The 14,236-nt window shown below is 27.9% G+C and overlaps 1 protein-coding gene across 1 annotated transcript; it reads left to right on the top strand.

The window, feature by feature from the left end:
* The first annotated feature begins 12,205 nt into the window (after positions 1-12,205).
* On the top strand, positions 12,206-13,633 carry LOC120075835 (AT-hook motif nuclear-localized protein 17-like). Its single transcript, XM_039029527.1, has one exon. It carries the CDS (start codon positions 12,584-12,586, stop codon positions 13,451-13,453), a length of 870 nt encoding a protein of 289 aa, XP_038885455.1. The 5' UTR covers positions 12,206-12,583; the 3' UTR covers positions 13,454-13,633.
* The last annotated feature ends 603 nt before the right edge of the window (positions 13,634-14,236 follow it).

Raw genomic sequence — 14,236 nt, 5'->3', positions numbered from 1 at the left:
ATATTAAGAAGCTTTTATATATATATGGAAAAAAAAAAAAGAAAAACATTCCTTCTCCAATTACTCAACAAAATAGGCAACCAAACAAATTAGGCAAAAGAGTAGGATCTTCATGTTAGTCGATCTTTCCTCTTTTGAAAACTCCCTATTTCCATTTTTGAGTATTGTTCAAGATTATGGTTTAAAGTTTATTTATTTCATTTTTAATATTATATATGAACAATAATTAGGTTCTATCTTATTCATATATTTCCCACTTATTTATTACATAAAAAAGAAATTGAAAGAAAACTAAAAAAAATAAAACTACCACGTGACAGTATTTCATTGAACTATACTTGAGATGCATCAAGATAGATGAAATCAAAGGAGCACCTAAGTTTTTCTCTTATTGTTTCAAATTTCTAGGTTTAGATAAAAAGACTTTTAAAATAAATTCTATTTAGTCATTATATTAAAAAGAAAAAAAAATCTTTCAAAGAAATAATTTATTTGTAAACTTTCAAATATATATCTATTTGATTCTTTATCTCTATCCTTTTATCTTTACTTAGGGGTACATTTACACTTTATATAAAATTGGTCAAACTATCTATTATAATGAAATTATAGGTTAACTATTTATTTCCTTATTTTAATTAAAATTGATATAATATTTATGTTCTAAAATTAGAATGAATTGTGTAAATTTAAAACATTACATTTCGTTTTTGAAATTTTCATCGACTATAAAATTTTAAAATTTTAAAATTTTATATCATCCAAATTGATTTTAATTAATAAAAATATGTTTTAAAGTGATTTTAACTATTTCAAAACCACTCTCAAACATATTTTTAGAAATTTTAATTTTGTGGTTAATAGATCTTTATTGTTGACCGTCTAAGTTTAAGAATTATCCTACAAAAATTCTCTTAAAAAAACAAAAATCTGCTTACACAAAAAAACATGTGAAGGGAAGGAAATTAAAACATATGACCTCTCTTCTTTTTTTAAAAAAAAAAAATATATGACCTCTCAATTGAGGACATATGTTAATAAATTGAATTTCATTTAAGTTGGCTTTACACGGTACAATTAGTGTAACGTACTATTAATTAATATTAAATTAATAGATTTAAACAACTAATTAGTTTTGAAACTATATGTTAAAACTTTTAAAAATACAAAATCAACCTAATTCAACCAAAAAAAATCAAAGACCAAAATTATATCATTAAATAGAAGAAAAAACTATTCAAAATTTTAATTTTTAAAGACCAAATATATGATGAAATGATAAGTTATTTATGTTACCAATTTCAACAATAGTACCATTGATAAAAACACCAATTATTATTGAAAACATGGATGGTTTCAAACTCCACCACCTTTGCAATTTTGTAACTTACAAAAGAACTTTATGTTAAATATATAATTATTTTGTCTCTAAACATGATAAGGTAGAATTTTTTTAATACAATTGAGAAAAAAGGATTCGAACCATAGACCTCATGATTTCTAACACTCAGATATCAAATTGAGTTATGCTCCGTGTGTTGGATAGCGTAAAAATTCAGCCTATTTGATTTCCATTTAGTTTTTCTTTTTGTTTTCTTTACCTTACATTGTATTTGGTTTTTTACTATTTCTTTTTCGTGATTTCCATCTTTCTTTAAAAATTATTGAAAAATTATAATTTATATACCTTTCAACTTTGAAGTTTATACCAATTTAAACATTGAACTAATAATTGTATCAATTTAAACTCTGAATTTTCATAAGAATAACATATTTAAGCACCCTCCTTCAAACTTAATTCAAAAAATATCATGCGAAAATATCAATTAATTAGTTTCTAAACATTATTAGTATGATATACATAGAAAAGTTTAAGGTTTAAATTGATATAATTACTACGTTAGGATATATAACCCTCAAAGTTTAGGGACGTAAATTTATATTTTTTTCAAAAATGTTTGACATAGTATCTAAATTTTAAAAATAAAAATAAAAATTTTAAAACTATTTTTTTAAAAAAAATTCAGTTTTTAGTTTGGAATTAAAAAACATCCCAAAAATGTGATAATCAAATAAAAAAAGTCAACAGTAAAACGTGAAAATATTGTATATAAACTTAATTATCAAAACCAAAAATAAAACTCTAAAACCATATTTGATAACCATTTTATTTTTTAGTATTTTTTTTTTAAAAAAATAAAAATTATACATGTTTGGCAATTATTTTTTGTTCCGTATTTTTTTAAAAAAAAAAATCAAACATTTTGGTTTTCTATTTTTTAAAAGGTTAGGGATGAAAAGAGAAATGTTAGAGAAAACAAAATAAATGTAGAGGTTGGGAACTAAAAGTTTTAGAAAGAGAGATAAATTGTTTAAAGAGAAAATTTTGGGATATTAACCTTAAAAAGAGAGAAAATATTTAGAGAGAGAAAACTTGAGAAAGAGGATCAATTTTAGAGAGAGAATATTAATTAGACAAAAAGAATGAATTGTTAGATAAAGAGAAAAACTAAAGTTCGAGAGATATGTTAAAAGAGTGAATATTAGTTTAGAGAAAAGTAAAGAAATCATAGTGAATAGATAATTTAAATTTTATTTTATGTTTTAAATTTATTGAGTTTAGTGAAAATTTGTTTTTAATCTTGCGATCAAAATCGTACAAATTTTGAAAAACAATATTTTTGTGTTTTCGATGTATCCAGATTTTAAATTTGATATTTTAAAATGTAGAATTATACTAAAAAAGATAAGAACATTAAAAAATATATAATTTTTAATGTTATAAACTCAATTATTATTGTTAAATTAAAATTATATTGTATATTATATGATATTACAAAATAATAATTATACAATTTTTTTAAAAAACAAGTTCATAAATTAATTTATAATATTTTATATTTAACCTAATATTTAGTGAGTAGCTATAATTAGTCTTAGGTTTACATCTATAGTTTATATAAAAGGGACAAAATGGGGAGAATCTTTACCTTCTCATTTTGTCCCTCATTTTTAACCAAAGGACTATTATACCCTAATATATTATGGTTAGTTATTATTTACCACGATTCAACTCAACGTATTCCTTTGATTTAGTGGTTACTAGCAAAACATAGTATTTGTAACTCGTTTGTAACTACTTCGTATCTTTTAAATTAGGGAAAAGATTCAATTTTTAGGATGCATCCACAATATTAACGACAAAAATCTCATGTAAAGAATGTTTATCTAGTTTAAGCTTTCACACCATGTGATTAAGTGATTATCAAACTCATATATTGAAGTCTAAAGTTACACTATTTTCATCTTTTTTTTTTTTTTCAATTTTGATAATAATATTTTCTGTTTTATTTTGGCAGTAATGTTTGCACCTTTGTTTGAAAATTTTATCAAGATGGGTGAGTTTTTCATGTGAAAAAACGTTTCCCAAAAGAGCATACTCATGAACGTAAGTTATTCTTATTCCATTTACATTAAGATGAGGGGTTTTATTTTTTCAATTTTGATAACAATATTTGTCATTTTTTTTGGCGGCTATGTTTGATTTTATTTTTGTTGAAAAATTAACGATAAGTTTTACAATGAAACATCTTCAAAAAGAGCATGGTTATGAATAAAAATAACTTATTCTTATTTCATTTACATCAAGATGAGAGTTTTTTTTTTTTTTTTTTTCAATTTTGATAACAATATTTGTTATTTTATTTTGACAACAATGTTTGATTTTATTTTGGCAACAATATTTGATGTTTTTGAAAAATTAATCCAAATCAGTGAGTTTTAATGTGAAAAAAAGGTCTAAAAAAAAAAAGGCATGCTCATGACAAAGATAAATCATTCTTATTCTATTTACATTAAGATGGGGATATTTTTTTTCTTCCAATTTTGATAGCAATATTTGTCATTTTATTGAAAAAATGTCTCCAGAAAGAGGCATGCTCATAAACAAAGATAAGTTATTCTTATTCCATTTACATTAAGATGAGGGTTTATTTTTTCAATGTTGATAGCAATATTTGTCATTTTATTTTGACAAAAATGTTTGATTATTTATTTATTTATTTTTGAAAAATTAACCAAGATCGATGAGTTTTTCCACATAAAATATCTCCAAGAAGAGCATGCTTATGAACAGAGATAAGTTATTCTTATTTCATTTACATCAAGATGAGGGTCGTTTTTCCAATTTTGATAGCAATATTTGTCATTTTATTTTGACAACAATGTTTGATTTTATTTGACATTTTATTTTGGCTGATTTTTCTTTTATTTTTGTGAGAAAAATATCAAGATTAGTGAGTTCTTATGTGAAAAAAAGTATCCAAAAAGAGTATGTTCATGAACAAAGGTAAGTTATTCTTATTCCATTTACGGATGGTCTTTTTTCCTGATTATACTTCATTCTCTTTAAAAAAAATTATTATTATTATTATTTTTTGCATTCTTATTTAGCGTAAAAATAGAAAAAAAAAATGAGGAAATTAAACACATGCACGCTAATGCATAAATTTTTTTCTCTCTTTGTTATCTCATCCAGCATACAATCATAGTTTATTATACCCAATTTTTATTATTTTAATTTTGTTTTATTATTGCAATATATTTAAATTCAAAAGTTCATTTCAATAAATTTCATTTAATTTAATAGATTACGTAATCTTCATTGGATTTGGTTTACCCCATTTTTATTATTTTAAATTGCTTTATTAAATTGCAATTATATTTAAGTATGACACTCACTAATTTTCTAATGTTTGTTGAGTTATTTAGTTAGACAATATGAAATAAATTGGCAGTTAAAGATTTTTAGTAGGAAAAAAATATTTTAAACAAATAATTTTTTTTCAATTTAATTTCTACCTATTTATTAGGTATGAAATGATTTTAAAAATCAGTAAAGCTTAGAAATTAGCATAAATAAAAAAAATTAGTAAGGGAACAAATAAAAGAGGTTAGAGTAAAATAAATAATATCATATCCCAATATTTTTGTTACTATATTATATCCTAGATCTACATATGAATTAATTTTTAATTATTCATTTTTTATATGTTAAAAAGCATTAAAATAATTTAACTATTTACAATAAATTAACAAGTGTGAATGTCTACTTTAACACTTTTATCTTAATTTAATTATTAAGGATCGATATAAAAAGGATGGACATACAATGTTTATGGATTTATCATAATTTCTTAATGCATGCTATTTTTAAATTCTATTAAGAGTTTATCTAAAAGTATATATACTTTTATTCATAAATTTTGAAACGCGTAAAATCGAATCTAAATATTTAAAATAATTTATACATTAAAGACACATGACTATTCAAATAATTCAAATATTAGAAAATCTCATATGTTTAATTTAAATTCCACCTCTCTTATATAATGTATCTTATATCAAAATTATCTAATTTGTATTTTATAAAACTTCATTTTAAAAAGTAAAAAAGTTTAATTTTATATATAGAGTTCAATGGATGAAAACAATAGTACGTAAATATATTCATATACAACAATTTTAAACATTCAAATTCACGTGCAATGCACGTGTTATTAAACTAGTACATATGTGTGTATACATAATTGTTTAAATTCGAATTTAAATTTTGAATATACTACCTAACAAATATATAAAAATATGAAATACAACTAAGTTTTCGTTGAATCTCTTGTTTTCAGATTTTCTTTTTCAGATTACTTGTCAAACAGATCCTGAAGATTCACATATATTATTAGATAAAAGACTATTAACAAAGTAATTGTAAGAAGGATTATATATATTATAGGAAAAAATATACATTTTTGGTCTCTATGTTTCAGATTTAGTTTCCTTTTGATCCTTAGGTTTGAAAATTTTACAAGGTCCTTTAAGTTTTGAGTTTAGTTTCAATTTGTATATTTGAGGTTTAAGCTTTGTTTCAATTTAGTCATAGCTTTCATGATTTACACTCTTAACCTTGATTTTCTACTAAAGACTCACTATCAATTATTGATGTTAATGTCTATTAATTAATTTGAAATAATTATGAAATGAAAATTTAATTTTAATTTTAATAGTAATAAAAAATAGTGAAACTTAATTAATTTTAGTCCTTTTAGATTAAGTATAGATATTAACACCATAAGGTACCCATGTTTTGGAGGAAGTGAGGAGATAGACCAATGTGGGTTTGGTGGACATCCCACATGCGCGCTGTTGTTTGGTTGGACGGGCAAGGCACACACGTGTGTGTGTGATTATTTTTCAATAAAAATATCATTTTTTTCCATTATTTTTCCATTTTTATTATTTATTTATTAAAAAGAAGGAAATTTTTTAGCCATTGGCATTCAGTCAGAAAGATGTGCGTTCCGGTTGGTAATGGTGCATTTCCAATTGAGTTTTGTTTTTGGGACAGTTTTATCTTGGAGACGACGTAGTAATATTCTTGACATGCTTGCACATTTTGGCAGAGCCGCGAAGCATCTTAAAGAGAGCGAGCTTCGAGACTCAACCTATAACAAGCTTTTATTTTGTAGGTTTTGTTCCAGACCATTTGTTATTGTCCTTTCATTGTCTGAGGGTGTTATTGTTACCAACAGTTTTAAGATGTTTCTCTGCCAATTCTCTAACGGCCCTTACTAGCAACAACGACATTATGACATCCAACATCAACTGTCCATTTCAGTTCGAAGGAGCGAACTTCAAATGGTGGAAGCAAAAGATGTTGTTCTTTCTTACCATCAAGAAAGTTGTCAACGCATGTACTAGGGATAAACCAATCGTCATGTTAGAAGAACCAACCGAACAACAGATAAAGAAGCTGCAGACTGGGAGGAGAAAGATTTTTTATGTAAGAACTATATTAAATGGTTTGACTGATGATTGTATGACTACTACAGCACATGAAGACAGGAAATGAGGTATGAGACGCCTTGCAAAAGAAGTACAACATCGAGGAAGCCGAGTCGAAGAAATATGTTGTAAGTCGTTACCTCATGCTCCAGATGACGGATGACAAATCTGTGGAGGCCCAGTCCCACGAACTGCAGAAGATGGCCCCATGAGATAATAACTGAAGGGATGCCTCTAGACGAATAATTCCAAGTTGTTATTATTATTAATACACTGCCCCCTTTGGGGAAGGATTTTAAGAACACATTGAGGCATAAGACCAAGAAGTTCTCCTTAGAGAATCTCATCACCCGACTAAGGATTGAGGAGGAAGCCCGGAAGCAGGACCAGAGGGAGAAGGTGAATGTCGTACCTGGGAGATCTGCCTCTATTGTGGTAAAACCTGACTAAAAGTCAAAAGGAACAAAGAGGAAAAGTCAAAACCTTTCCTGCTACAGCATAATGAAGACAGCAAAGAAGGTATGGGACGCCTTGCAAAAAAAGTACGATACCGAGAAGGCCGGGTCGAAGAAATATGTTGTCAGTTGTTATTTCAAGTTCCAAATGGCGGATGACAAATCTATGGAGGCCTAGTCCTACGAACTACAGAAGATGGCCTATGAGATAATAACTGAAGGTATGCCTCTAGACGAATAATTCCAAGTTGTTGTTATTATTGATAAACTGCCCTTTTGTGGAAGGATTTTAAGAAACACGTTGAGGCATAAGACCAAGGAGCTTTCCTTGGAGAGTCTCATCACTCGACTAAGGATTGAGGAGGAAGCCCGGAAGCAGGACCAGAGGGAGAAGGTGAACGTCGTACCTGAGAGATACGCATTCGTGGTAAAACTTGACCAAAAGTCAAAAGGAACAAAGAGGAAAGGTCAAAACCGTGGTTCCAGCAACCAGAACCAACAGAAAAAGTAGAAACCCCCTTCAAGAGAAACGGTAGATTTCCTTTGCTTTAATTGTAATAAACCTGGACACATGGTTAAGAACTGTAGGAATAAGCGTCGTCTTACTGGTCAGTCAAACCTGACAGAAGAACCGTTAGTTGCCATGATCACAGAAGTAAATGTGATCAATGGTTCTAAAGAGTGGTGGATAGACACTGGTGCTACGTGCCATGTTTATCATGACCTTAGTCCCTTTAAAACTTATACTGAAACTAAGGATAAGAATATTTTGTTGGGGCATCACTACTCCACGAGAGTTACTGGAACCGGCGAGGTGGAGCTGAAGTTTTGCTGGAATTGACGACATGGAGTTGAAGTTTACCTCCGGGAAAATCCTCACATTGAAGGACGTCCTGCACACTCCGGAGATAAGAAAGACTCAGGCTATCTCCTCAACAAAACTGGATTTACTCAAACCATAGGGGCAGATTTATATACCCTTACAAAAAATAATGTATTCATAGGGAAAGGGTATGCAACTGAGGAAATATTCAAATTAAATTTAGACCATAATAAAATGAAATCTTCTATGTATATGTTGTATTCTATGAATGTTTGGCATGTTAGACTCTGCCATGTTAAAAAGAATTTAATTAGTAACATGATTAGGCTAGAAATGATACTCAAGTTATCCACGAATGAATTTGATAAATGTGAGTATTGTAGTCAAGCTAAAATTACTAGAACTCCATTTTCTTTTCCCAATAAAAGGTGCATCTCTATAAAAGGTGCATCTCTCAACAGTTTTCAACACAAAAAACATTCATTCTCCATCACTCTCCTCTGTTTTCTTTTCCCATTTTTTGAGCATTCAGTCAGATGTGTGTTTCAATCAGTAATGGTGCATTTCCGATCGAGTTTTTTTTAGGATATTTTATTTTGGGGACGACGTGGCAGTATTCCTGACCTGCTTGCACACTTGGGAAAAACCACAAAACGTCTTAAAGAGAACGAGCTCCACGACTCAGCCTATAACGAGCTTTTGTTTTGTAGGTTGTGTTTTAGACTGTTTGTTGCTGTCCTATTCATCATTATCTGAGGGTGTTGTCTTTACCAATAGTAAATCTTGAAACTTATGAACCAAATTGAAATAAAAATGATTTTTTCTTTTAACTGTGTAAATGATTTTTTCTTAAGTTGAAAGAAGTGATAATAATAAATTTAAATCGACTATGAAGTTTCAAATTTTGCCCCTGAATGAGTCCTATTGTACTATTTTTCACTCAAACTTTCCTTTAACCAAATTAGACCCAATATTTAATTAAATATTGTAATTTTTACCTCTATTCAATTTCTACTAATTCATTCACAATCTTAACATTAAAAAAAAAATCTAAAAATTCACTACATTTTAGTGATATGAAGTTTTACACAAATTTAAGTTCGATCGACACAAATAAAAACTCTTGAAATGATTTTTTTTTTTTTTGACAAAAACTCATAAATTTTAATAAAATATAGTTATGATATCGTTTTTCTTTGAAAACTTATCAATTTATACCGTACTTATGTTTTATAATTCACTGAGAGAAATATTTTGTTAACATATTTTCAAAAAGAAATTTATTAAAATGTTTGATCGGCACACATTTTTAAGTTCTTAAAATTAAGATAGCAATGTACATTAAATTTTAGGAGTAGTTTGATGAAATTAAAATTTAGAGTCAAATCTTTTTCTACTAAAGGTGAGGAAAAATAGGTGGAATTGTCCGCGAGTGACAAGTACGTAGAAAGAAGAAAAAAAGTTTTATTTTCTTTGGTAAGAAAATTCAAATCACAAATTCGATGGTTATTAATACTATATTCTTGTTTTGATAGAAAAAAATTATAGATGGAAAAAAATGTTGTTCTTTAATAAAGAGAAAAATATTATAAAAAATTCATAAATCAAATAGATTAATAGAAGGTAAAGTAAGTAAGGCGTTAAGCAACAACGCCGCATTCAAAATTTTGATAGACCCCTTTCATCCGATTTGATCCTTCAATTTTTATTTTTATTTTTTTTTAGAAAAAAAGAGAAAAAAACAGCACATAGATTTTGAAATTAAATCAAAATACTGTGTCTTTTTTCCTCGTCAAACTAAGTCGGCTACTCTTCTCAAATTTAAGTTCCAATGTCCATTACAAAACCAAATTAATCTAAAATCAAATATTTATTTTTATGATACGTAGTCTCTAAACTTTTGATTTAAATCTTTTAATATGATAAAGATACGTTTTACAAGGAAAATAAATTTGAAAAAGAAAAGGTAATTTGAATTATAATTTTGACAAATTGTTCTTGAATTTTAATTCAAACCTGACAAATTTTTAAAATAGTCTTTAATGTTAGATTTTGAATTTGAAATTTTAACCTGCAAAATTATATTAAAAAATATTAATATAATATTTAAACTAAAAAAAGATAATTATATAAAAATTTTAATATAAAACAAATTCATAAAACTTTTTAATAATATTTTTTTATTTAATCCTATACTTAAGAGTTGTTTTTAAATATAGAAAAATATACTAAACTATTTATAAAATATGACAAAATTTTAGAACTATCAATGATAAACATTGATAGAAGTCTATCTATATCTATCATTGATAATTCGAAAAATTTGTTATATCTTGTAAATATTTTCAATAGTTTTACCATTTGAAATAATTTCTCTATATTTAATGGATGATAGATAACTACAATTAATTTTGTGGTTTATAAACATATTATATTGAACACATTTCACACCATTGTTGAGATTGACATTAAGTTTCTAAATGTACTACCAAATACGTATTTAAAAATATGAAATATAGTTTTTATTTTTATTTAATTTTTTGTTTTCAAACTTATACTTTCAACATTGTCATTATTTTTGTAATGTATTTGTTAGCATATTTAGAATTTGAAAATACATAAACTGAAATTTAATCTTTATACGTAATTTCTAATTAGAATTTAATCTATATAGTTTGACATAAATAGTTTCTACTATAACGACTATTTATAAACTAAATTCTAATATTTTTTTTAAAATTATAAAGATTAAATCTATAATTTAACAGAGGTAAGAGTAAAGATTTGAAGGAGTTATGGGGAGATTCATAAGACAAAGCCCACACATAGTCATGGGTCAAATTAAGTAGTCTCTTCCTTTTTTGGTTGTTTGTTTGTTGTTTTGGGATATGGGGGATGCCCCTATTTTCCTCTTTCTACAAATATAAAGGCGGTGGCTTCTTTGTATTTCTCACTTCAACCTCAAATTTTCAACCATACCTTCCCCTATATTTTCAAAACCATTATTACTACCAATTTTTTTTATTGTTGAATATAATGGAGAGAGAGTGGAAAAAAAATATGTTTCTTTAGATTTATATCTATAAATTATCGATAGATATTTTTAAGGCTAAGTTATACATATATAAAGAAACATTCTTATATTTTGTCCTTAGATTTTCTTTAAATTTTCGAATAGTAATTGAGATTTGATATGGTATGCAATGACCTAGAATGGCTGGTGATTTGAGTTTTTGTTATTGGATATGGTATATTTAATTATGAGTTCTAATCTTTTAATTTCTTTTTCAAATTTTTAATGGATTTTTTACTCTAAGAGTAGTTTTTATATGTTTATGAAAGATTGAAGGTAATATTGTAACTTTTAAAAGAATTGGAAGTATTATAAAGGAGGGAAAAAAATCAATTTTGACTTTTAAACTTGTCAATTGTATCGAATTTAATTTTAAACTTTCATTTTTTTTTTTTTATCAAATTATACCTCAAACTTAGATAAGTATTGCACTCTTAATCCTAAAACTTAGAATTAATGTGCAAATTTGACCCTCTAATAAAGTTTGGCTCCAAATATCATTAAAAACACTCTTCTCTTATTCTCAACAAATTACAAAACATGAAAGTTCATAAAATTTAGAGGAAAACAACACTAGGGCAAAATTTTTAGTTGAAATTTATAAACTTTACCAAAACTATTTCATACTTAATTTGTATATTGATGAAACTTATTTTTATATAAAACTCTTATTTTATTAAAATTAACGTGTTTATGAAGAATTTATACTTTTTTTTTTTTAATCAAAATTAGTTCATAAATTTTCAAAATTTGAATAGAAGGTATATTATAATATTCATTCAAATTTATAGAAATTAAAACTTTAAAAATCTAAAATCCCGTTTGATAACCATTTTATTTTTAAAAATTAAGCTTAAATGATTAAAAAAATCAAAACAAAACAAAAATAAAAAAAATCAAATGATTACCAAATAAAACATAAATGATTATAAATTTAACTTCATATTTAAAACTGAATTTATGATTACAAATCCAACTGATTTTATATTCAAAATTGAATTTTCTTCTGAAAAATTTTCGTCGGTTTTTAAATTTACATCCAACGATTATTAGGAGGAGGAAACGAATAACCTTTTTTCATACTTTACCATATCTCTCTTATAAAGTCTGAATTTTATGTATGGCGGTGGGCCCCATCTCCACCTCCCAAAACAGCGGCGCCACTGCTCTTTTTCACTTTATTTTCAACCTCACCCACCTTCCTCCACCACCCTATCTCATTTTTAATTTTCTATAAACAAATTCCCATTTCTTCCCTTCCTCTATTCCCTTCTCTCTTTCCCTTTTCTTTTATTTCATTTCCAAATTTCTCCCAAAAAAATTAAAAAACCCATTACTTTAAATTAAGAAAATCCTTTAATTGGGATTAATTTGAAGGGAAAAAAAGAAAGAATGAAAGGCGATTTTGCTCATCCCAAGAGCAAAACTTCCAATATGTTATCAAAATTCCATCTCTCAACCCACCCTTTCTCCAACCATCCTCCGCCGCAACAACCCGCCGACGAGCCCACCGCCGCCGTGCCTTCCGCCTTTAAACACCACACGGAACTAACCTCCACCGCCGATGGTTCCACCATCGAGGTGGTCCGTCGGCCGAGGGGTCGCCCACCGGGTTCCAAAAATAAACCTAAACCGCCTCTTGTTATAACCCGGGAACCCGAACCGGCTATGCGGCCGTACGTTCTAGAAGTCCCTGGGGGAAACGACGTCGTTGAAGCTATTTCAAGATTTTGCCGTCGCAAAAATTTGGGCCTTTGTGTTCTCAACGGTTCCGGTACCGTTGCTAATGTTTCTCTCCGTCAACCCTCCGCTACCCCTGGCGCCACCGTTACTTTTCACGGTCGTTTTGAGATTCTCTCCATTTCCGCTACCGTCTTCCCTCAAACCACGCCGTTACCTTTACCTAATGGTTTCACTATCTCCCTCGCCGGACCTCAGGGTCAAATCGTTGGCGGCTTGGTCGCCGGCGCTTTAATTTCCGCCGGTACTGTTTTTATTGTTGCCTCGTCCTTTAATAATCCGCTGTACCACCGGCTTCCGGATGAGGAAGAGATTAAGAATTTGGGATCCGGCGGCGGCAGTGGCGGTGGCGAAGTTCATTCCCCACACGTCTCCGGCGGTGGAGATAGTAGCGGGCACGGGCACGGGCACGGGCACGGGCAGCTTGTAGAATCGTGTGGAATGGCTATGTACAGTTGCCACGCGCCGTCTGACGTAATTTGGGCGCCAACGGCGAGACAACCGCCGCCGCCGCCGTACTAATCCATAACTTTTCATTTTGTTTTCTGCTGATTTCTTTTTCCTATAAATCCTTTTTTTCCCCATTAATTTTCCATTGCTCTTCTGTTAAATTTGTAGGGTTTGTGGTCTGTTCTAGAATTTTTCTTTGATTTGAAATGACTTGAAAAGGAAATGAACTGATTTTTTTTTTTTTTTTGCAAATTATTGTTATTAATTAAATTTCAATAATTCAAACGTCAATGCACTGCTTTAATTATTCATAATAAAATTAGAATAATGATTATTCAAAGTTCATCTCCTCTTCTTCTAATTCACATTTTTAATTTTTTCCGATTTAATTTATGTGAACTGAATTATAATAGTGTTCTAGTTTTGCATGAATCGTATAATTTAGAGGATAAAATATTTCTAAGTAATTCTTTTTTTTTTTTAAGTTGAAGGTTTGATTTTCAATCTCAAATTTTGAATTAAAAAAATAAAATGAAAAATGAAAAAAAAAAGAAAAGAAAGATCAGTAGTTAAAAGCATATTTCTTCGATTTGGATATCAAAGATTTGAATACCGACTACCATGTATTAAAACAATAACATTAATAACAAAACCTATTAAAATAGAGACTGAAAAATACACACATACCATATATACACACATACGCATAGTGTCGAGTAGTTCTAGTTTAAAAAATTTATTGGTAAGTTTATGCATTTTTTTTTTTTTTTTGTATTTATGTGTTTAATTTTATGGCTATATATTTGATGATGTCAAAATTCAGATAGAAAAAATGACAAAGGACTAGGTTTGTAA

Source organism: Benincasa hispida, chromosome 4, assembly GCF_009727055.1.
Source record: "Benincasa hispida cultivar B227 chromosome 4, ASM972705v1, whole genome shotgun sequence".
NCBI lineage: Eukaryota > Viridiplantae > Streptophyta > Magnoliopsida > Cucurbitales > Cucurbitaceae > Benincasa > Benincasa hispida.
Note: the sequence above shows the minus strand (reverse complement) of the source record. Positions and strands in the feature narration are given on the sequence as shown.